We start from the raw sequence: 23509 nt of genomic DNA, 5'->3' as shown, positions 1-23509 counted from the left end.
GGCTGAAATGATGTTTATGTTCTGTGTCTTAATTGCGATATCATAGGTCCATAAGTTGCTTCAGGAGGGACAACTGGAATTTGTCATTGGAGGGCAAGTGATGCATGATGAAGCCGTGACACTACTTGATGATCAAATTTTACAGTTGACGGGTATGCATATTTGCATTTAACTTTTATTTTTCCTTGTTATTACCTTGAGGGGTTTGTTTGCTTTTCATTTCTCCACCCCAAGATTGCTATTATTTTCTTACTCTTTAAAAACTGATTAAAGCATCTCTTTGCAGATTGGTTTATCTGTATAAAAATCTTTGCTTTAAAAAAAAGGAACAGAACAGTTCTTCATTAAGCAGAAGGGTTACTGAAAGCTGGCTTGCAGTTTAATTGATGTCAGTCATAAACTCTTTTGGAGCAGAGGCCTTTCTTGGGGTGTGTGTTTGAGAGCTTAACCTCCCGAGAAGATAGTTACAGGGAAATTGAGGGTATGAAATACTCTGGAAGAAAATACCTGGTAGCAATTTAGAGTGTGGGGAGGTTGTATTGTGTAAGCAAATTCTTCTGCAGAACATGGGCCATAAAATGTCACTGAGGTCAATTGAACTTAATTGAAAGACCTGTTTGATGAAGAAACCCCCATTTGTAATGATGATCATCAGCCTCTTAGAAACGGGGGCATATTTCCCAAGAGATGCACTATTTCCCATTTTAGTCTTCTAGCTTCTGCTTCCAGCGATTTGTATGTTACACCTCTCCATCTGATGGTTTAAAGAGTCTTTTAGTATCTAGGTTTATCTCAATCTGGTTAATGAAAAAGGAAACCAGATAAATCATGCCACCACTGTGCTATTGATGCCTACAATAAGTCATGAGGGAGTAGCATGCTTTTGTGGGGTGGCAGGGGATGTATTAGCCCCAGCTGTCTGTCATGGCTGGTGTAAACCCTGCCCGTTTCAGGGCTACACTCTGGGCAGCTTTCTACATGGGAGAGTGAAGGGTCAGAAAACACTTTTATCATTTGCTGAATCTGACTGTGCGGCACTGCTAGCCTTCTTCCTTGCTTGTCAGTGTTTATCAGGAGTGCAGGGATAGCAGCTGCTTTTGCATCTCAGTGAGTCACCATGTCATGCTCTGGCCAAGAGGAAGAGAGAGGATGAGTATATTTTTTTCTCATTTGACTCCTGTGTTTAAACGTAGTATGGGCTTAGTACACCAAACCTAGGACTTCTCCAAGGAAAATACCAATACTGACTGAAGAGTCCTTTTGTTAAATGCAAATGCAGTTTTCTATTTCATTGCAGATAGCTGTGAAAAATATTATTCCTCATTTAATATCTCATTCTGTGTATAACCATAATTTTTTAGAAAAAAGAAAATTGAAGTTTGGTAATTTATTCAGCAGGAACAAAAATAGTAATATATTGTAAAATTCCCATTTATTTTTCCTGAAAGCACTCTTCTCCATTTGAGTTACAAACAAACAAACAAATGTATCCTTGCATTGTGTGTGGAGTTCATCTTCAGAAGAGAAAGCCAATGCAGACATTTGCGGTCTACATTTTGTGTCTTCTCCTGCCTGTCCAGCCAGCTGTGTTTTAGAAGAGCCTAGCAAACTATGCCTAAAATCTGCTTTAGTCAGAAGAGTTAAACATCTTATGAATATTTTCACTAAAGAAGACATTAACCACAGGAAAGATGAAGTGAAATGAGAATGCCTTGCAACCTCAGTTCTTCAAACATGATATTAAAACTTGGAATAGAGTTAGTCCAAAATGGGGAAGATACGGCTGTATTTTCAAATAGTTCTGAGCACAATTCCAAAACTATGAAATTAAGGTCTGGAATTATTTCATTAATTATTTATTTATTCTGATTATGAGGATCCTGGTGTGATGTACTGGAGTACTGAATAAAATCTACTGCTTACTTGATTGGTTTAGGGTTTTTTAAATTGTTTGTCTGAGTTCATTCTATATTGTCTGGTCTTTCTAGTTTGGGAGTTTCTTGTTCTGAAACTCATTTCAATACAAAATTAATAACATTGGTTGTACATAACGTTTTTTGTCAAGATTGCTATTAACCTTTGGGTTTTTTGTTTTTTTACCATTGAGGACCATGTTAGTTTTGTTTACTGGTTGTCTTCCCTGTCCCTTTGTCCTTGATATGAGACTGAAATTTTCTGAGAATGGGTGGTATGATTTGAGCAAACATAAACAAACTCAACTCCAGCTTGTTTTCATGCAGACTTCAACCTGGTTATTAGCCTTAACCTAATCTGTATCTAAGTTCTTTTTCTCAGGCTTGTCTCTGTTCATAATTCCTTTTTGTTATTCATCTTTTATGATGTTAGTAAGTTATATTTGGCATAGCAAAATAAATATTGTCAGTGTGAAACTTTCTGCTGTGAATCATTAAATTCCTGAAACTTTAAATACTATGGAAAACAGAGACAAAGATCTATCCTTTAAGTGCTTATCTGTAATACTATATGCCTATTAAATTTATAAAATGACCTTACAAAAGCATTCCTAATGTGAAGAAATTTTGCTTTGCAGAAGGCCATGGATTTTTGTATGAAACTTTTGGGATCAGGCCTCAGTTTTCTTGGCATGTTGATCCTTTTGGAGCTTCAGCTACAACATCAACTGTTTTTGCTCTGGCTGGTTTTAATGCTCATCTTATTTCTCGGATTGATTATGATCTGAAGGCTGACATGCAGAAAAACAAGGTAAAAATGAATCCCATTGCCAGCCTCTACTTACAGTAATCTAAACCATGACATTAAGATAAGCATTTCTCTGATCTGTGCAAGAAAATCTACATATTTCTTCTCTAAAAGTGACATGCTGCTTGCATGTGGTAATGGTGAAATATATTGTGTAACATGGTCAAGTAATGTCTTCATGACTTCTGGTCAAGGATAAAATATAGTGTAGCCTGAAGAAGACACAAAATGTGAGCAGTTGGGCAAGGCTAAGTGGGCATTGAATTAGGAGAGTTTGAACTGGAGGCATCCAGAATGCATTTCAGCTTCCCCTGACAAAATCTTAGTATGTTGGGGTTTATATAGACTGTTGTGAAATGTAGTGTATATGTTTGGGCATGGTGGTTGTCATGCTTGGAACATTTATTTGTGCCTATAAAATTGATAATACTAGGTCACTTAAAGTGGCAGCTAATCATGTTTTTGCTGAATTCAGTTTTTTTGCTTTATGTTCTGTCTTCTGTCACACAGTGTCGCACACACAGTAAGCGTCTGTCTTTTTGTATCACAATGTTGGATCCTGATCTGTCATCAGTTTTACACACTAGATTATGTGAAAATAAGGGTCTTTCACTAGTATGTGCTGGGCATTATGCAGTTTTTATGTATCTTGGGTGAAACTCAAGCATCTCTGAAAAAGACAACAGGATTCCTGTTGAAGTTGGTGAAGCCTGGACCTACCACCTTATGTTTGCAGTGAATTGTGATGCTTGCTTTCTGCTAAAATCTTTCATGAGCTTTTGACAATCTTTCTGATCTGATTTTTTTTTTCTGGCACCTGACAGTCTCGAGGCTTCCAAAACTGTAAAAATTCTGTTCCAGTGAATTAAACATTGATTCCCACTGACTACATTGCAATCCAGGCTACATCTGGATCTTTCCTAGCTTTATAGGTGTTCAGCTTCCACTGAAACAAGATGTAACACGTGTGATAAGCAAGACATACATCTGGATTTCAGCGGTATGGTGTCAGTGTGCTGTGTCCTCTCCTCCATCAATCTAAATAAAGGCAACACTGTAGTCTCCTATATATAGTATGTGATCTTGCTTGGGGTACCGTTGGCTGGTCTTAAGTAAAAGCACTTGAAGTATTAGAAGTGGTAGAAGGGAAGGTGGACGCTCTGAAATCTCTAAGTTTTAATGATGGGATTTCTCTGCTTGTCATCAAGGGTAACAGTTTCTTGCCTTTTTTATTTTCCAGAAGCTTCAGTTCGTATGGCAGGGCTCTCCTTCCTTATCTGAAAGACAGGAGATCTTCACCCATGTTATGGATCAGTACAGTTACTGCACCCCATCACACATACCTTTTTCAAACAGGTCTGAAGGTTTCCTAAACAGGCAGAAATACTGATTGCTTTTGAGAATTTATATGTTGGAGTTTAAGCATTTCCTTTGACTATTTTCTTTCAACACTATTCTACTGCTTTCTCTTGACCTATGGTAGGTCAAGGAGATGTCTAGACTCTGTAAATATAAGTCAGGATTATTGAACACCCCCAGCTACCCAACCATAATGCATGAAGTTTGTTCAGTACCTAACAACTGAATGCTTTAAAGTGACACTTACTACTGACAGGCATTAAAAACACTTGAAAATATTGACAGACTTTAAAAATAAAGTTTTCTAGCATCAGGAGGGTTGGAACACAGATATGGCTTTCATCTACATATATATATATATGTAAACGTATATATGTATATATGTATGTTTGTATGTATATCATGTCAGTCCCTATCAAAAAAATATAGAAACAAATCAATTGCTATAAACAGAAAATTTCCAAAGCAGGACTAGGTTTTGTTTCTTTGCCTGGAAAGTTAAGATTTAAAAACTCCAGGAAGCTCAGGATGGACTTGGCTGCTGCTAATTGACTTTGTGGGAGATTTTCAGCATTATATTGAGCTACAATTGTGCGTATTATATCTGTATAAACTAAATCAACTAAATTTTTCCATTTACTTTCTGAAAAAATCTGAGAGCTTTTGAAAACTTTATTTTGCTCATTGGCTTATCCACTAAAATACTCTGTAAACTAAGTCTACTTGAGTGAACATCATTGTTACAAAACTTACTGTTTTGTCCTGTGATTTTTTTTGTTCTACGCCAACAATCAGCAGGGACTTGGAAAGCTGCACAGTGCAAAGCAAAAACCGGACAGCCTTACCCCTACCTCCACTCCCAAATAAACAATAAACCTAAATACTAGCAATGAATATAAACTGGGGTTTTTTTGCTTCTTATTCCCTGTGCTTCTGTATTTTATTCCTGCACCTTTTGATGTATTTTTCCCAGTTGAATAGATCCTGTTTATAGCCTATTGCTTTCTCCTTCTACTTAGGTCAGGATTTTATTGGAATGGAATTGCAGCTTTCCCAGATCCACCAAAAGATGGTGTTTATCCAAACATGAGTCTCCCTGTTACAGATACCAACATCCATCTGTATGCACAAACCATGGTGGCAAACATTAAGGAGAGAGCAGCCTGGTTCCAAACAAGTGATATTTTGTGGCCATGGGTAAGTACATGATCAGCATTTGCTTTAGAAGTGGCAAGTACACCTAGGGTATGAACAGTAAGTAGATGGTACTTTGCTACAGTGTGTACTGCAAAAACATAGATACAAGCCACATGACATTAAAGTGTTCTGAGAAGGGTCCAAATGTCTGATTAGTAAAGATTTTTAAAGACTAGGACTTCTTTGTACAGTCTGCAAGCTGCCTACCAAGTTTTCTGCTCTTCCTATTATGGAAAGAAATGTGACAAAATAGTAAAGATAACCTTTTGCAAAACTGTATGTTGCAATATTGTTTCCTTTTTTCTTTCCTTGTTTTGTCTAGTTAAATGATCTCTTTACATAACTGTTTAGCACAACATAACTGTATGTTAACAAAAATCATAGCATTACAAAAAAACGTATTACCCATTAGGTAGATTAGATCTTTTCTAACTGGTATGCGATAATTTTCTTTTAAAGTCTTTGTATTTTAGTTAGAAACATAACATATCTCATATCCCAGCTTGGTCATCCAAGCATTTTTTTCAGCAATTTGCTGCATTAATTACATCGTACATGTAGACATAGCACTAATATGCTCTCCTTATTTTTAAGTCTTTAGGAAGGAATAACTTTGTCTAAACTGAAGGTACAGTCTGTTTTTTTAATTCTGATGGATGCTGTAGGTCTCACAATATTAAAGGGAGATGTGTGTTCTTAAGTTGGCTATTCATGTCTGTTGTTGCAAAGAGAACAAACATTTTCTGACTGATGCAGCTTTGAGTCACTGATTTGTTCTTCTGTGTTTGTGATGCTGTTACTTTTATTGTTTGGGGTTTTTTTTGTAGGGGGTGAGGGAAGAAGCAGGGCATAATACTGTACATATATATATGTGTGTATAAAACACTACTATATATAATCCAACAGTGCTATAGAAAAAGTTATGCTGGAATGGGGAGGGAGTTTCAAATAGTACAAATAAATTCCAAATGTCTAGATACAAACCTGCAGTTTTGCAGTAATGTAGGAAAATTTCAGTCTTTGACTTCCTGATTTGTGTGCTTGTGATAAGGAGCTTTAAACAAAGATATACTATGATTCTATATCTCTGTAGCTAATTTTAGCTGTTTTTTCATTATTACAAATACTTTAGAGTACTTGGATATTTATTTTTATTCCTTCAATTAAAAAATCAGGTAATACCTTCCCACTTAAACTCAGATCTCACATCGAAACTATTGGCACTTGTGATGAGTTATATGGACAACCAAGTGTTCATTTATGATCTGAAGCACTTAGTTGTACAGAAGTAGGTGTTGGGCTACGGGGCAGTATAAAAGTTCAAACCCACCTGTAGAGGCCATAGCAGCAGATGTATTTTCTCAAGGGCTGAAACAGATCCTTGAGATTTTTTTTGGCCTGTGTGGTTGAAATATCTGTACAGTAATGTATAGCATTCCTGTGAAAAGTTTTGTTCAGATAGTGAGTGAACATGATAACTAACTACAGCAGGTTCTCCTGGATATCCTTTTTCTACAGAGCTACACTAATCCTCAGCTGCTGTGTTCTGTGTCACTGTGAGCAGAGTCTATAAGCCCAGCATATCCCCTTCTGTAGTGCAAAGTGTCTGCTTTTTATGAGGGAGTCTTCTTAGATCATGAGTTGAAAGTAGTGCTCTATAAATGTGAAATACTCTTGATTGGTAAACATATTACTTCTTCCCCACAAATCTTCCCCACAAATTTAATTGGAGGCAACCTTAGGAAGTCTGGTTTGCACTAACTGCCAGGATTTTCAGTATTTGATATGTTTTAGTAGCTCATTCCAGTTTGAAGTTGTTTTCCAGTTTCTGTTATATGCATGGAGAAGATTTTTTAGTATCTCAGAAGAACTTTTCTGTTTTGGAAGTAGAATTTCCACGTTTCTGATCAGTGACTTACCCTGGTAGGTCTGAGGGGCAGGCAGGTGCACTGGGATTCATGAAGGATGCAACAGTGACCTTACTTGATGTGACCTTACTGGAAACATATAGTAAATGAAGAAAGGTAGGGGGTGGCCTTCTCATCTGGGAAAGAGAAGGGAGATTATTTGCCTTTGACTTCCGTCGAACTCATCAGATTCAGCTGCTTCATGAGTTGTATTTGAGCTCATCAGATGAGGTTTGGGGTGGCTTGCCAAGAAAACTGGCCATTTCTTCAAAACATCTGCTAAGTTTTGAAGACAAATTGCTGAGAGCATCTTTATTTTGAAAATGAGATCAGGATTTTATGTGGCCTCCACAGCAAAGTGTTGACTTCTTGTGCAGTGCTTTCTATCTCAAGCACAGAGATGTGAAGATGAGGCTGAATTAAGCTGGGTCAGGGTTGGCCTCTTTATGTGGAGGAGGTTTCTTAGCATGTTATTATGCTTCAGACCAATGCCTATACTGTAATGCCAGTAACTGAGGAATACACGTGGTGCCATGGCTAATTAATTTTCTTGTTCAGCCACTGTTGTTGAACAAATCTGTGCTTGGTTATGCATTTTTGAATGTTTGCGTGTGCAAACAGTCTGTGTTGAGATGCCTTCAGTATGTCTTTGTGCAAGCATGCTCAGAAAGAAAGAGGCTTTAATACACAGTGTATCACCCCGCTTAACTGGGTGGGTGGGCACCAGAAGTACTACAGTCTACTGTCACGACAGGGGATCAGCAACACATTGTGTGACATTTGAACCTTAGGGATCTCTGTCCAGATTGTTTTGTTTCACATCATGACCTTAGTACTTCCTAAAGCTGTAAGCATTCTTAAGAGCAGGAAATAAGAACTTCCTTATAACTCCCTGTAAGTGGGAGAAATGCAGTCTGAAAAGAAACAAAGGTCACCTTTCCAGGCATGTGTGCATGCATTTTCCAGTTTCTACCACAAAATCTCTTGCAAAATATGGTGTGTCAACACTCTTGTCCCTATCTGTAATGCTGGTTGGTTATCAGCTGATATGTGTGAGTAACGCTACCCACTCTTGACATTTTTGTGACAAATAACTTTTATATGGGCAGTCAAGATCAAAAGAAATACCACTTTAATTAAAAAAAGATCCTTCTAAATTATGTGACCCGAAGTCATTTGACTGTTCTGTTTTTGAAATTTCAGGGCTGTGACAAACAGTTCTTTAATGCATCTGTTCAGTACTCCAACATGGACCTGTTGTTGGATTATATTAACAAGCATTCTGGTGAGTTTGGAGTGACTGTCCAGTATGCTACTGTTGGTGATTATTTCAAGGCAGTTTATAGCAGAAATCTTACATGGGAAATTCGGGACTCTCAAGACTTTCTACCATATTCAACAGGTAATTACATTTACAACTGCATATTGTCTGCCTCAAATGTATGTATTTAAAATTTTAATTAAAGGAAATTGAGAAAATGACAAAGAGGAAAACCTTCTTCTCCTTATAACATCTATTTACACTACCAGGTGTCATCAAATAGACAAGTTGAGCCCAACGTAGTGGTATAAGGAAGATGGTAGAGCAGTGGTTGGAATATTTCTTTGGGACTGTAGGAAGCAATGGGTGGAGGGAAGAGACTGAAAGAAGAGTGCAGAAAAAGGCAAACTTGGCAAGAAATCTAACTTGAGGTTTTTGTCTTGCTGTCCATGAGTAACAATTGAGTGCAAAGGAAAGTTAAGCACAAGGTATATTTATGAGTGTAATGCCATCCAAATTTTTTTAATGACCTGAAGAACTGGATAGGTAATACAGTAATCAGGTTCTATTAACAATGAAAACAGTGACCAATGAGATAAACCTGGAGGCCTAGGACACCAGGCTGAAATTCAGTAGGGTCTTTGAGTAGGTGGATAAAGAAAAAGAAGACTGCAAAGTATGTAACACACCACAAACTAGTTAGTAGACAGCAGTGATAGTAAAGGTGCTTCGCAGAGGCGTACCAACATAACTAATGCAAGAAGTCTCTCTTGACATTGGAGGGGTCCTGTTGGAATGTTCTAAAGCAGAGATCCTAGGACCCGTTCTACTTCAAATACAGATTTTGATCATTTGTTTCATGTTTGGACATCTGACTTGGAATTAGTTCTTTTCCCTGCCTTCCACATATTAGCATGCACAAACAACCCGTAGTCTCTTAGGAGTTCTACAGTATTTGACCTGCATGTTATATCTCTCCTCCTCTTCCCCAAAAATGAGCTGTAGTAAGGACGCAGTCCTCTAGATCCGGCGAACTGAAAGGAAACTGATAAATTGGAAGATACCTAGAAACAGGGGATGCATGGCCAAATAGAGCAGTGTCCCATTGTTACTGTTTAAAAGAAATGGATTATGCATAAATTAGAGCAGAGGTGGGAAGCGAGACATGGAGAAAGCTAGGAATGTCTGAAGGAGAAGTAAGGCGGGTAACCAAGGGACCAGGACAGTCTGAAAGCTCTTTGTTAGCACAGTGGAATAGGAACGGTCAAAGTGAAAGAGCTACTGCTGAGGATTTGATGTCGACTACGTAGTTCCAGGAAAACTGAATATAATCTTGTCGTATGGACTGAATGCCCATAGTGCTTGTTACACATTATCAGGAATCCAGTTTGTGAGCTCCCACACCAATCTTTTATGTAAAGCAAAGCATTCTAGGCAAGGATGTCTGGTAGATCTTCACTTCAAAGTATGTTCCTGATCTGAACGACGTAGATGAACCCCTAAAGTCTCCTGGAGGAGAAAGTCTTGTGGTGAAAGTCTTGTCTTTTTCATTAAATAAAACAGTTTGGGGTGGGGGGGGTGGGGGGATTGATCTGTAACTGAAGTCTCGAAAGTAAAAATACCATTTGTTTTCTGAAATGTCATAGCATGATGTGACACAAATTCATTGCAGCTGCTTGTTACTTGCTTGCTTCTTATGTGCTGCACTACCTTAGGTTTTCAAGTAGAGCTGAAAAGTACTGGAAAGATATGAAAGAGGGCATACCCTACCCAACATCCCTTTAATCCTTTTCCCCAGTAAATTTACCCTTTGGGGCCTCATATCAAAGTATGCAGAGAAGAGACAGCTAACTTCTCAGTTTCTAAACTCACTAATTTTTGTCACTGCCTGGATTATTATTAAAATATCATTGGTATCATTAAAATACCTTTCTGTATAATTGTAGCTACCACTACTTCATCACATTTTTTGGCACTGGGGAGGTATATCTCAAGACTATTCTGTAACTTGTCTGTTAACTTTTCAATGAATAAAAATAACCATTGCTTCCTGTGAATCATTGCGTGGACTGATCCCTGGCTCACTTACCTCCCTCTAGGGATCATGTCATATCTATCTTGGTGATAAATGCATTGCCAGTTCTAACTGCTAATATCCTTTTACATCTGGGCTCCTACTTGTATCTTTTGGCATAATTTTCAGGCAGCAGTCAATTGCTATTAGCTTGCATAATAGCAGCACCTTTAGTGTTCTACATGGGTGCCCACACATAGATGCAATTTCTTCCCCAAACGGCTTATGAGCCTTGCCATTCCGGTATAGATTTGACTGCACTTTCTCCCACATACTGTTTTGCTTCTTGATGATTAATCCTCTCTCATTCTTTCTGTGCCATTTTATTATGAGTCGCTTATTGGGCTTAGTGTCGCTTCTGACATATACCTTGGAAACTCAAGTTTTAAGTCCCAGATAAGTATTTCCTTTTTCTACTCTACATTCTTTGTATTCTACTAGGATGCATGTGTGACTCCTCTGCTTGTAACCTTGAAAACTGAAATGGAATTCATTCTGTTTGAACTTCTACTATTTTTCAAGCCAAAAATGATTTGTCCTGGAGTTTTTGAGCAAAAGATCCCATTTTCTAATTGTTGCCTTTGATCCTGGGCTGATAGCAGGTTGTTGTGGTTGCATATATGTACTTTAGAAAGCACTTTCTGCAGCTTCTCTCTGGAAAAACTATCAGTGGTGTATTTAAAAAAAAAAAAAAAACAACCAACCAACAACTCCAAAACAAACAAACCCCACACTAAGTCTAGATTTGGAGATTTTAAAAACAAGTATTTGTTTTCCTAGTTTACTCTGTAGGCTACCAGAACATACTAGCACTAGTTAACTGTTGAAATACTTTCGACTGACCACTTGAGGGCATCTTTTGATGTAGTTCGAAGTCATGTTATCACATCACTGTTTCTACTCCATTTTGAGGAAATGAAATTTACTCTAAGCCCCGTTGGCTAAAAGGGAGATATATAGCGAGCATCTATCAAGCAGTAATCAAGGGTTATAATTAACTTCATTAATAATCAATAAAATATCCTCTGTGAAACTTTTAAAGTTGTTTTGTGCAGATGCACAAAGAATAAATTTCTGCAAGCACAGGTTAACTTATTGGTAATAGCTTTGTATCAACACTCGTGTTACTAGGCCTGTAGGAAGGAGAGTAGTTTTCCAAAGGGCACTTCCATGGCTGTGTTTCTTTGTTGGGCTTATGACTATTCCATTTGATGGCTGGTGTGTAAGCCCACAGCAGGTTTCATGTAAGAAGTTCTACAGTAGTCTAATAAATAACAAATATGTGATAACTGACATGGTGTTTTGACATGCATTGGATCAGTTCAACTCTTTAACAGAGCCATTTCAAGCATGGACTGGGTTTTATACCTCCCGGAGCACCTTGAAAGGAATTTCAAGGAGAGCAAGTTCACTGCTTTATGCTGGAGAGTCCCTATTCACACAGTATGTCCAGAAACACCCAGCAAGTTCTATTTGCAAATGTGAAGCCTTAAAGCAACTTCAGAGCCTTAGATGGGCAGTTTCAGAGGTAAAGATTGATTTATTTTTGAATTTGAATGAAAATGTTTATTGCCCAAAGATAAAGCTTTGCTTAAGCATTTCAGCTGGAGTGTCTCAATGTTGCTTTTATGTTTTTAGAAATAACTTTCCCCTTTAGCAAGCCATAAGTAAAAATAAAGCAATTTTGCAAAAAACTGTCTTCAAGCATGACTTCAGCCCCCTAGCCATACATTGAAGACATGGTTACTGACAAATGTTTTTTCAGCTGTTGAAAGAGTATGTGTTTTCTTTGCATATGAAATTCCTTTTCTTAATGTTAGTTCTTCTGTTTACAAAATGGCTTTTGAAAATAAAAAAAACTAAACAAAAGCTGAACTGAAAAATACTGATAATCTCTACTTTTGAAAGTTAGAAGAGGAAGGACAGATTTGTTTGTTCAAAATTCAGCAGCTAAGTGATCAGCCTCGTGCCATTAACCATTTACAGGCGTTAGTGCTCTTGCTAGTAATAAACATTTTGTCAGTTAAGTTATTGACCAGATCTTAGTAGGAAGTGAAAAACTTGCCTTGTTGCAGTATTTTCGCTGCAGTCTTGGTTTTGGTAACTTGGTGGGGGTTGTTTCTTTCTATTGAGTATGTAAATTTTAGTAATGTGTAAATATTAAAAGAGGAATATATATAGGGGGAAATCTGTGTGCATCTTGTCTTTGACCATTTCATTCTATATATAGGAATTTGGAATAGGCAAAATGTGAATCTCTAAATACAGCTATAATACCTTATTATTTTAAGTTGTATTCTGAAGGTTAGTGAACCATGTTAATAGAAGTGCAAACCTGAAATTGTTATCCTGTTGCATTGTGACCTTTCAAAATACTTTTAAACGTAAGGTCCAGCACCATGATGGTATAACAGGCACAGAGTCTCCCAAGGTGAAGGACATGTACATGAATAACTTGATGTATGGAATGTTCAACGTAAAAAAGCTAATGGCTTCCATAATCTTTGACATGAACAATGCAAAGAAGAACGGAGAGGTCTATGCTTCTGTTTACGTTGAAGACTCAGGAATACCAGGTACTTTTTAACACAGCCTTTCCAGTTTTCAGGCTAACTTATGAAAGCTCTCATGTTTTCCTCCGAAACAGTCAACATACCTATGTACCACCCGAGTTCTGTGTACCACGGCTGGAAAATCTTGTTTGCCTTATGAGACCTTCCCGACCTGAGGCAAACTTAGATGAATGCATGAGCTCTCAGATCTCAAGCATCTGAAACCAGGACCTTTAAAGTGATGTTAGGCAGAACCCTACCCTAGTGCATGTATTAGACCTGGCTCCCAGCTTCAGACCTCAAATGTAAAACGGAGGGCAGGAAGAGGTGCTGATCAGGGTAATTACTAAACTAACCTTACTGTACGACACAAGATTATGTGGTAAGAAGCACAGTCACAGTTAAGAAATTTTCTTGCTATAGTGTACAGCCAGCTCATGTAAAAAATGTAAAATATTTTTCAAGGAATCTATTCTAAAGACTGTACATTTATCTTTCCTTTGGAAACTTCTTAAACTGTCAAATATAAGCAGTGCCGTGGGCTGCACGACACACTGGTTTGGTTTTTTACAGGGTTGTTTTTAGATTAGACTTCTCACTTGATCTTTTGTATAACTCTGATAAAGTTAATACTGCATGACAGTGAGTTGTGGTAAGCTGCTTATTTTCACTAAATGCATTTACGTTCAACTAGGGTGTCATTTTCTGAATACGTGGTCTCTTTATTGGGTAAAGAGTAGAATAAAGCAGAAGAGCTTTTTATTTTATGAAGTACTATAAGATGTTTTCCTTTTTGCAATCATGAAGTTTTACTGTGGGCTTTTATGTTAAAATATCTTAAGATGGTTGTACCTAGACAGATCTCTCAAATACTTTTTAATATCACAGTTTAAGAATACATGGGTTTTGTGACTGATAGCTTTGTTTGCATACACGAAGGTGCTACAGATGTTGACCAATATGTTGTTGTTTATAATCCACTGGCATGGAACATCACTACCTTTGTCACGGTTTCTGTCAGCCACATGGCAATGACTGTATATGATGAACTGGGACATTCTGTACCAGCACAGGTATTTCAACTTCGTTTCCTTCTGTTGCTTTTCATTCACTTGTCAGTTTTCACTGATTGGGTCCTACCTCCTGTCAAAATGTGGTAATATATAGTATTACAGTGAAAACAAGTATCAATTCAAACTGGGATTTTCCTAGTCCTCCTTCAAATGTTTGGGGGTTTTTTTGTTGGTCTTTTTTTTTCCTTTTTACTTGCCTGGTCTCTCAACTAGATTTATTTTTTTTTTAATGTCCAAAAGGGCCTCCTGCTCTTCTAGTGTGTTTGGTTTGTCCTTTGTGTGCCTGCTGTGTGTGATCTGGCACTTTTAATCTTGCTTTTCTTTCTATAAAACACAGTTTCCATTAAAGCCTTTTTGGTTGAAGCCCTGCCCTACAATTGACAGTCCTGTTTGTACAACTGACAGATTGCCTTGGGGAGGAGAAGAGATTTAAGAAATGTAGGTCTTTAGTTACAAGCCCAAAAGAAACTGCTGACAGTCAGCTGCCATATGACAGCTCATTCTGTCATAGCCAAGCTCCAAGACAAGGCCAGCTGTTCCCTGGGAGGGAAGAAAGTACCCTCAAGTGAAACCTAGCCCCAGACTTTGTCAGGAGCATCTGCTGTAGGGAGTGCATCGCCGTCAGTGGCTTGATAAACCTGTAGGAATGCCTCCTGCATGTAAGGCCTGAAGGGGCATGGCACAACTCCAGATGCTACCCTCTGTCCCCAAGATGCCAGATAGCTTGGTAAGTTCTGCCAGCTGGACCTAGTTTCTATTACCTGTGGCTTATGACTACCTGCACGCATCAAGGTACACTGCAGTCGGGCAGCGATACACAGCAGCTGTCTCCTGTTGCTGTATGTACATGGCACTGCTCTAAGACCGTGCAGCTCTCGTTGGGAAGCTGTCAGTCTCCTGGGTTAGCACAAGGTCACGCTTACCTGTCAGCCACTTACCTCCCAGAAGTCCTGCCATCTGAATTACATTAGCATTTTAAGATACAAGGGGATTGACATATTTAAAGCGTTTCTTTCAATATTTTGGATGCCCTAAAGTCAAGCTGTCATTCTTTATTTTAAAAAGACAAAGTTCTCTGTTCTAGAGGTGATCTGTACTCTCTTTTGCTGGAAGTTACCCATATATGCATTTGGATAGTCACTTAAGGCTAAATGAAATTTCTTTACCAGTAATAAGAAGGTGATTTGGGGGCTTTTTCTTCCAATACGTACCGTTCAAAAGTACACTCGTATCACACCCTCTTTCCTTCTGAGAAAAAGAAGTTTTTAACTCAGAACCCTGATGTGAGTATGTGGCTGAGAGGACTAGAGGCTTGGCAAGCACTCTGCCTTCCTCTGTACTGCATGCATGAGTTGTACAGTGAAGGAAGAGAATGGGAGCAGGCCCTGTTGGTACCACTAAGGTTAGGAAGTCTGAGGTGTGAGTAACTTGACATATTCCAATCCACAGGCTGAAGGTACAGACAACCTGCTTTAATTTCTGGTTAGTCATAACTAACCTCTTTGTACATGTAATCTATACAGTATTTACCTAGTCCCATTTTCTTGCCCCAAACCAAAAGTGGTACTAAATTATATAACATTAATGGGCAGGATACATGTGATTGAAAGAGGATTAAGAACTGTTGTTAAGGTATTTTGATACTAAGTAACACTGGTGTTCTGTTACTGTTCATATGTGTGCCACGTGCTTCTACCTCCCTCTCCGTGTCCCTTCCTTAAGGTGAGGGCATGTCTAAGTGCTTCCTCCTCTTGCCGCAAATTTTCTCATACTTGCACTAGTGACATCGCTTATGCTTCAGTCTCTTTTCTGCCAATTGACTGTTTAGTTTAATTTGTGATTATTCTGCTCATCTAGACATTTTGCAATGCATTCTTAATCAAGATCTATGACTTCATGTTGACATTAAAATAAGATCTAACCTTGTAATTTGTTCAGTCACCCTCTTTCCTTCACTAGAAAGGCTAAACTTAATACTAAGTTCACCGAACGTGCAACTAAAAGCAGTATGGATCTACATTGTAGATCTACATTGTAATTGAGAATTAAGATTGGCATGTTTAGAAACTTATTTTTAAAGTAGTAGTTAATTTTTGTAATTTAGGGCTTATAACACATGAAGATAGTTGTCTTGCTAACTGATTTTCTGTAATGGAGCATTGTGTATGTTAACATACAGGTTCAAAGCTCGGTGGGGTCCCATTCTACGTATGATCTGTATATTCTAGTTGCAGTAAGTGGTCTGAGCTACAGAAAATACAATGTTAGACCCTTGAATGGTAAGCAGTCTGCATTTATTGGAAGATCAGTCAAGTACAAGCGAAAAGACATAACTCGTTCAAATAAACAAAGTCGACAGTTGCTTCCTGTGGTTAACAACTGCTACCAGGTCTTGTTTGACCAAAACACGAATCTAATGCAGAGCATTACAGAGAGGTGAGATTACCTGCTGGTTTTTAATAATGTTTCAGATTCTGTAAAACCTTTTGTAAAAATCAGTTCAAGGACTATGTCATGTGCCTTAATTCTGAGACTTAACGAATAAAATTTCCTTTATATTCTTCACAATTCATTTTTTTCTCCAGCTCTCATGTCCTCCTTTTCTACAGGAAATGTCAACACTAGCATAGGTGTGATTCCATACTATTTCTGTAATGTTGTTGCCCTGTTTAACCATGCAGTTGGTCTAAGATAAGATATCACAGTATTAACTAGTAGATCAGCAGAATCTCATTGTATTTTAGTTCTAAAGACGATTATGTGTTTGTATTAAAAATAAGTAAACGCATACATTATGGCTGTACAATGAGCCTTAAGTGATAAAGCAAGAGCTTTCTCTTACTAATCACTAGTGTTTTCCAAGTCCTGTATCACTCTTCCTGTGGTAGAAAACTACAAAATTTTTTGCAAGGTAATATTTAACTAAAGAAATTCCATTGAATCAGGAGATAAAATGGAAGAACAATCAAGATCTAGGTGAGATTTGGGGTTTGCAGATTGTCTTTCTCCGCTGATGTGAGTCGGCTTGATTCCTTCAGCTTCAGTGGAACTGTGCTGCTTTTTGCCTGCTCGAGATTGATTGTCAGCTATAAACTGATGGAAGATTTGACCCCTTTGACATTGGCCTAGTGACTACTGGACCTCTTTCACCTTTGTGGTTTTGCTCATAATTCCACCTCCTAGAGCAAGAATTTGTTGTCCAGTATAGTTAAAATCAGCTTTAAAAGTATATATAGATGGGCCTTAACCAAGAGCCCTGGAGTAAGTACTTTCTCAAAGTGGCTCCAGATTCTAACTTTCCAGATTCCATGGCAAATGTAATGAGGAATAATAAATATCTAAACTCAAATTCCATTTTTCTCCATCCTGTTCTGGCAGGCAGAAAGAGCTGGAATTCAGCATGTAGCAGAAATGGAATATTCACTTTCTTCACAAGCCTTCTGGCAAGCCCACAATGTTTGAGTTTCAGGAAGTTTGCTTTGGGGTAATGGGTAAGAGCGAGGTGTCAGATCAGAATGGGAGGAAAGGTTAAAAAAAATTGTGATCTTCAACTGTGAAGCCTTATAAAGTTTAACTGCAACAGAACTTCTATTCTAGGTCAAGCCCCTGCACTGGAAATGCCCCACAATGGGGATAGCAGAAAAGACTCGAATGTGTTTTGCTTCTCAGTCATTACAATTTGTAGGTTGCTGTATTAACACTAGCTAAAACAGTTGACAGTTTAAGTTTATATGCCAGACAAAGTGATTTTTCCTGTTTTGCCAGCAAGGCTCCAAAAGAGGAGCACAGCAGGTAGCTGAGGGCAATCGCATCTTAAATTGCCTTCATATGACTTTCCAAATACTGGAACACTGAGTCATGAATAGCTAAACTGTAAGCTTCTGGGGAGAAAGGAGGAGACAAAGTAGGTACTGAGTCAGTGTAAATTTTGCTGTACTGTTGCTGTTATGTTCCTTACCAGTAATAGGGAAACTTGCATCATGCTGATTCACCTAGCTACAAAGTCAATTAAAGAAACCTGGTTGATTATTCATTAATATAGTGTAACGTACCTCATTTTTGTAGAATGGGTGGAATTTGGTCCTGTAGCAACTTTTACATCAAAACAATGAGCTAATGATGATGTTTCTGTCTTGAGATGTTTCTGGGTTATGAAAGTATAAAATTACATAGAAACTCCATTTATTTACACACTGACAGATGTCTTAATGAGAAGCACCTTAATTCTCTGCTGTCCTCATTTCCTAAATCTTATAGAATCAGTTACCCACTTTGAGGAAACAGATACTTTCTTTTTTCTTACATTCCCAGCCTCATTCCTGTTGCAGTTCAGCTTTGCATCTATTATGTACAAAATGTGTTTGTAAGTAATATCATTTTTTCCTCTGTTGTGGATTCTCAGGGAGACTAACCAGACTGTCCAGTTGACCCAGGAGTTCCTTGAGTACCATGTGAATGGAGATGTGATGAAAGGACCCATTTCAGATAACTACTTATTTGCCCCAAATGCTTCAGCTGTTCCAGTATCACAAGCAGTGGGATTGGAAATAGTTTCTGGAAACTTGATGACAGAGATACGGCAGTATTTCTACAGGTACAATACCATTACAGCTTCACTTCACTGGAGCACTTCACAGAGCTCACTGTTTACGATTTAGACAAAAGAACTAGCATGCATCTGCTAAATGCAGTGCTGAGGAAGCACCTCCTTTAAATAGCACATACTGGTGCAGGAAGGGAGTTGAAGATCATTCAGTTACCTTCTGTGGGTCATTTTGTAGTGCAGCTTCTGTTGGAACCCTCATTTGTTACAATTCAATGAAAATTGCAGCTATCATCTTACATGGGTGGAATTTGGACAAAATGGGTTCATTTTTATAACTGTGAATATCTTTCTTACAAACAAATTAGAGAAAGGAGAAATGAATCCTACACATCACTCTGACCCCTGATGAACTAGCTACTTCTTACTGTTAAAATTATAACAGCCTATAACCCCTTCACCCTCTTTAAAATCTGGTTATTTGATTGAAGTCTTTTCTTTTACATGGCATTGTACAAGGATTGTAGTTGAGAAGGACCTTTGGAAAACAGTGAAATTCTGCAATCAAAATTAATATTCCCCACATTGAAAAAATACATGTATTCTGTACAAGTAAATGTGTCCCTTAGGGAGTCATAATTACTTCAAAATTTGTTGTTAACTTTGAGAAAAGCACAGCCTCTCTAATCAAATGAAAAGGCCTCTTTACACTTGCAACACTAAAGAAAATTGTAGGATATCACTCCAGTTGAATATCTGTACATCTGAAAATTAAGTTAAAATTAAAAATAATCGCATATTTACATAAAATATATAGAAAACAGGCAAAAAAGTTGTCTGTGTATGATGACATTGTGAATGACTTGCAAGTCTTGACATAACTAATCAAGTGGTCCACTTTATAAACTCTGCATATCTTTCCTCTCATTTTTATAGTAATGTTACTTCACAGGATTACATATATGCAGTGTATACCAGGATGTATACAGTACCAGAAGGCTATGATGGAAAGTTGCTTTGCCATAGGATAGAGCAAGAATACAGCGTTGGGCCTTTGGAATTAAATCGTGAAGCAGTTCTAAGAATGAGCACGAATTTAAACACCAAGCAGCTACTCTACACTGACAGCAATGGATATCAGATCCAGAAAAGACCATTCAAGGCATATGTGAATAACACAGTGGCTCGGGTAGGCGCAAAGGCGGAATCCAAAGTCAGTTGTGTCTTACCTTCGTTCTCCATTACTGTTACCTAGGTTAATATTTTCACTGCATGGTTTACTGTGTGTATGTTTTCAGAACTATTATCCTATGGTCCAGACTGCCTACATTGAAGATGATACCACAAGGCTGGTACTGCTTGCAGAAAGAGCTCATGGTGTCTCAAGTCAAGGAAATGGACAAGTGGAGGTAACTGGTTTTTTTTCCCTCTAGGAGAGCATAATTTCATGGCTGCTGATAATATAACTAAAGCATAGTGGCTGATTACTCCTGTGACATTTACCTTCCCAATACAGGTGATGCTTCACAGGAGACTATGGAACAACCTTCAGTGGGACCTGAATTACAATCTCACTTTGAATGATTCTTCAGTTGTTCGCCCTGTGATTTGGCTTATTTTAGGAACCAAGGCTCTCACCAATATTTTGTATCGGACAAGTGGACTGGCATTAGAACACAGGCCAGTAGCAATGTTTGGAGCATTATCAGGTAACTCATTCCATCTCCTGTGCTGTCTTTAGGATCTGAATGGCTTATTTACGTTGCTTTGATTTATGCTATTAATTTTGTAAATGCAGACTTCAAGCGTCCTATGTGGCAAAGTTAGTATACAGTGAGTTAGGAGGCAGGTTTAGAGCCTGCTAATTAATTTGCATTAATTTCAAAGATGATGTTGTCCAAGTGTATGAAATGTTTCTCTTGTTATGTAATTATCTCTACTTTCAGAAAAGAATAAATTTTAAAGCATCTAATGAGAACAAAGTGTCCACACAGGGGATTAGTGCAAAGTAACTAGTGCACTGTATATCAGCTTCCTGGATGCTGGGTCCTTAATGACCATTTCTGAGTCATTCTTTTAAAAATATTTGTTTGACTTATTAACTAAAACTAAAGCCTCGCAGTGGAACAGCAACTTCAAGCTGCAGTGAAATTTACTTTATGGAGAGCTCTAATACACTTCTCCAGCAGTTATAATCGTGCTGCTTTCTCCTTTGTGTCTCAGAAGGCCTTGGAGGAGAAAGCATAGCATCTGCTTTGCATCTGCCTTTGCAAAGCAAACAAAAATGTCTTTACCCTTCCGCAGTACCCTAGCCAGGCTTGTCTGTGTGATCAGTGTTTGATGTTTGCTTTGTTTCATTTTGCATGTAGGAGATAAACCAAAGCTACCCAGACAACTTCAGAATTCAGTCCACGGTTCACCTGTAACTGTCCCACCTAATCTTCATCTCCAAACTCTGAGCATTCCAGGGTGGAGGTACAGCTCTAATCATGCAGAACAGGTCCACAGCATCCGCATGGGTAAGCGCCTTCAAAAGGGTGTCTGGACGTTACACTTAAAGAAGCTGGCTTTCTTTTCTATCTATCTTCTGTGGCTAGTGCTTCTATTTATTCAAAGTGTTAAATTCCTCTATCAAGAAAGTTAATTGTACTGTATGATTTCTCTACTCAGATAGTGAAATATTTCTCCTGCATGAGTTCACCAATGCCTTTTAGTGTCATTCCTGTCAACACTGGGAGCTGGGTACTTCTTGATGTTAGTCCTCTTGCTAATTTAAAAAAATGAGAAATAAGTTCAAATTAGAGAGTGTGAAGCTTAAAAAAAAAGTTTAAAAGTTGATTTTATTTTTAAAGTAAGAAAATGTTTGCATTTTGTTTTCTCTTAAAGGTAAACAGAAGCAAGGTGACGCAGACTTCAGTCGTGTCCTGATAAGAATTAGGCATTTGTATGAAGTTGGAGAGGATCCTGTGCTGTCTCAGCCTGTGATGGTAAATTTGAAGGTAAATCTGATCCTTTGAGACAGAATACCACTTGAGGTGGTTTTGTTCCAGACAGAGAACTGGTTCTGGAATGAAACATCTTTGTTTGCTAAAGACTCAAAAAGATACAAAAATACTAGTATAACTTTAACCTCAGAGAGAAACAGGTCTTATTTTTACTCAGCTTTGCAACACAGAAGCCATTACTTCAGATGAAGTTGCCATAGGCACAGTATGAAGCTCTGCATAAATAACGATAAGATTTATTCTGTTGAGCTCTTGGTTGTATAACACTTCCTGCAGTACCTTAACCAGTGCAGAGAGGGGGATTCTGTTTTTCTGTTTCTTTACTTATTGCAAGTTGTATGTATAGTTAATGAAATGTGGATAGGATTAAAGCAAACAACCATTTCTTTCCTCTATAGTTTATTTCAGAGAGTTGTTGAAACTTTGGTCACTTTCATTATGTACTGTGTATTTTCAGTTTCTTGTTTATTTGACCTTTCATGTAGAAGTAGATTATTTTATAATGCATGGCGGGTGTGTGTGTGTGTGTGTATTTTAAAATATGAACTTTTGATTGTGATGACAGAAGCAGGGGCAACAAGGTGCAGGGTTCTCTTTTGGCTAGAAAACTGTAGCATGAGTTTCAGCTTTTGAATGGAGAAATTAGTAGGTTGTGAACTTTGCTAGAAGAGGTGCTCTCAGCACCTCAGCTTCTTAGTTTGAAGCCTGATGAATCTGAAGTTGCCATTGTGTTGCATGACCTAAAAGATTTTTAAAGTCTCTACTACTTTGCTTAACAGATCAATGCTGGGGATGAAAGTTCTACTCTGGTCTGTGTACTAGACTGTTGAGTGTGATGCTATTCTCAGTAAAGTGTGGTTTGATTCCTTGTGTTTTCTTTACTCGAAGTCTTTGCTAAAGGGATTAGGATCAGTGATGGCAGTGGAAGAGCGATCGCTCACGGGCACGTGGGATGTGAACACTTTGAAGCGGTGGAAATGGAAGACTGAACAATTTCCAAGCAAAGGAAGCAAAGGTAGGTGGAATAAGGTAGTTGGTGTCCATAGTGTTGTTGAAGCTTGATGAATAGTCTAATTAAAAATATAAAAATATTTGCAAGATTAAAAATGTATTGTTCTATATGACAGAGCTGTTATGTGGCACAACCTGCAAGTTGGAGCATTTAGCGAAGATTCCCTGCAAGCACTAGACTGCTATATTTCTCTGATGGCTTCTTTTGCCTAGAAGTGTTAGAAATCTTGCAATCTTTCTGGAGTCATCCTGTCCAGATAGAAGTGGCTACTTTATGAATTCACACTTGTGACATAGATGGATTTTGTTAGATGCTGATGAGTTGTGTTAATCTAAGCTTAAGCCTGTGCTGCAGAAAAACAGCTGCAGTTAAAAATCCCCACTGTAATCAGCTTAAAGGACTGTGTGGATAAGATTCAAGTTAGGGCTGACACTCAAGTCTAATGCTGTGGGTGACCTCATTTCATTTCCAATTCCAGTTAGTTGCTTGGACATTGTCCTTACTGTCACTTGCATCCATATATGTGCCTTGGTAAAAAGATTGCAGAGGTTTGTGGGCCGGGCTAGGTGGGAGTTTAGAGCTCTGCTTGACCTGCAACTAGGAACTTACTTGCTGTTTACTCATGATGAAGAAAAGGTGCATGACTGGGGAGTAGTTTCATGTTTTCTGTGTGTCAGCGTATGTAAAGTAGATGGATTGTTGATTATTTTAATATTATGAATGGCTACGTGGCTCCACACTACTTACAGCTTTAAGGAGGAGAATCTGCTCAAACACCAGCTTTTAAGGAAGGGATAAGTTAAAA

General features: G+C 38.1%; 1 protein-coding gene across 2 annotated transcripts in view; it reads left to right on the top strand.

Moving 5' to 3' along the window:
- The window catches only part of MAN2B2 (mannosidase alpha class 2B member 2), a 46190-nt gene that overhangs the window by 7480 nt on the left and 15201 nt on the right, over positions 1 to 23509 (top strand). The window contains exons 3-18 of one of the 2 annotated variants that reach the window (XM_080373414.1): positions 47 to 152; positions 2552 to 2724; positions 3962 to 4077; positions 5100 to 5277; positions 8388 to 8586; positions 11857 to 12047; positions 12909 to 13095; positions 14011 to 14144; positions 16324 to 16580; positions 18547 to 18738; positions 19624 to 19876; positions 19986 to 20096; positions 20204 to 20396; positions 21057 to 21206; positions 21574 to 21686; positions 22581 to 22707. In XM_080373414.1, coding sequence (XP_080229540.1) covers positions 47 to 152; positions 2552 to 2724; positions 3962 to 4077; positions 5100 to 5277; positions 8388 to 8586; positions 11857 to 12047; positions 12909 to 13095; positions 14011 to 14144; positions 16324 to 16580; positions 18547 to 18738; positions 19624 to 19876; positions 19986 to 20096; positions 20204 to 20396; positions 21057 to 21206; positions 21574 to 21686; positions 22581 to 22707 — 2680 coding nt within the window. Of the gene's footprint in view, positions 1 to 46; positions 153 to 2551; positions 2725 to 3961; positions 4078 to 5099; positions 5278 to 8387; positions 8587 to 11856; positions 12048 to 12908; positions 13096 to 14010; positions 14145 to 16323; positions 16581 to 18546; positions 18739 to 19623; positions 19877 to 19985; positions 20097 to 20203; positions 20397 to 21056; positions 21207 to 21573; positions 21687 to 22580; positions 22712 to 23509 lie in introns of both variants that reach the window. The other variant, XM_080373415.1, reaches the window with a different exon arrangement.

Source organism: Falco punctatus (assembly GCF_963210335.1).
Source record: "Falco punctatus genome assembly, chromosome: 1".
NCBI classification, from domain to species: Eukaryota; Metazoa; Chordata; class Aves; order Falconiformes; family Falconidae; genus Falco; species Falco punctatus.
Note: the sequence above shows the minus strand (reverse complement) of the source record. Positions and strands in the feature narration are given on the sequence as shown.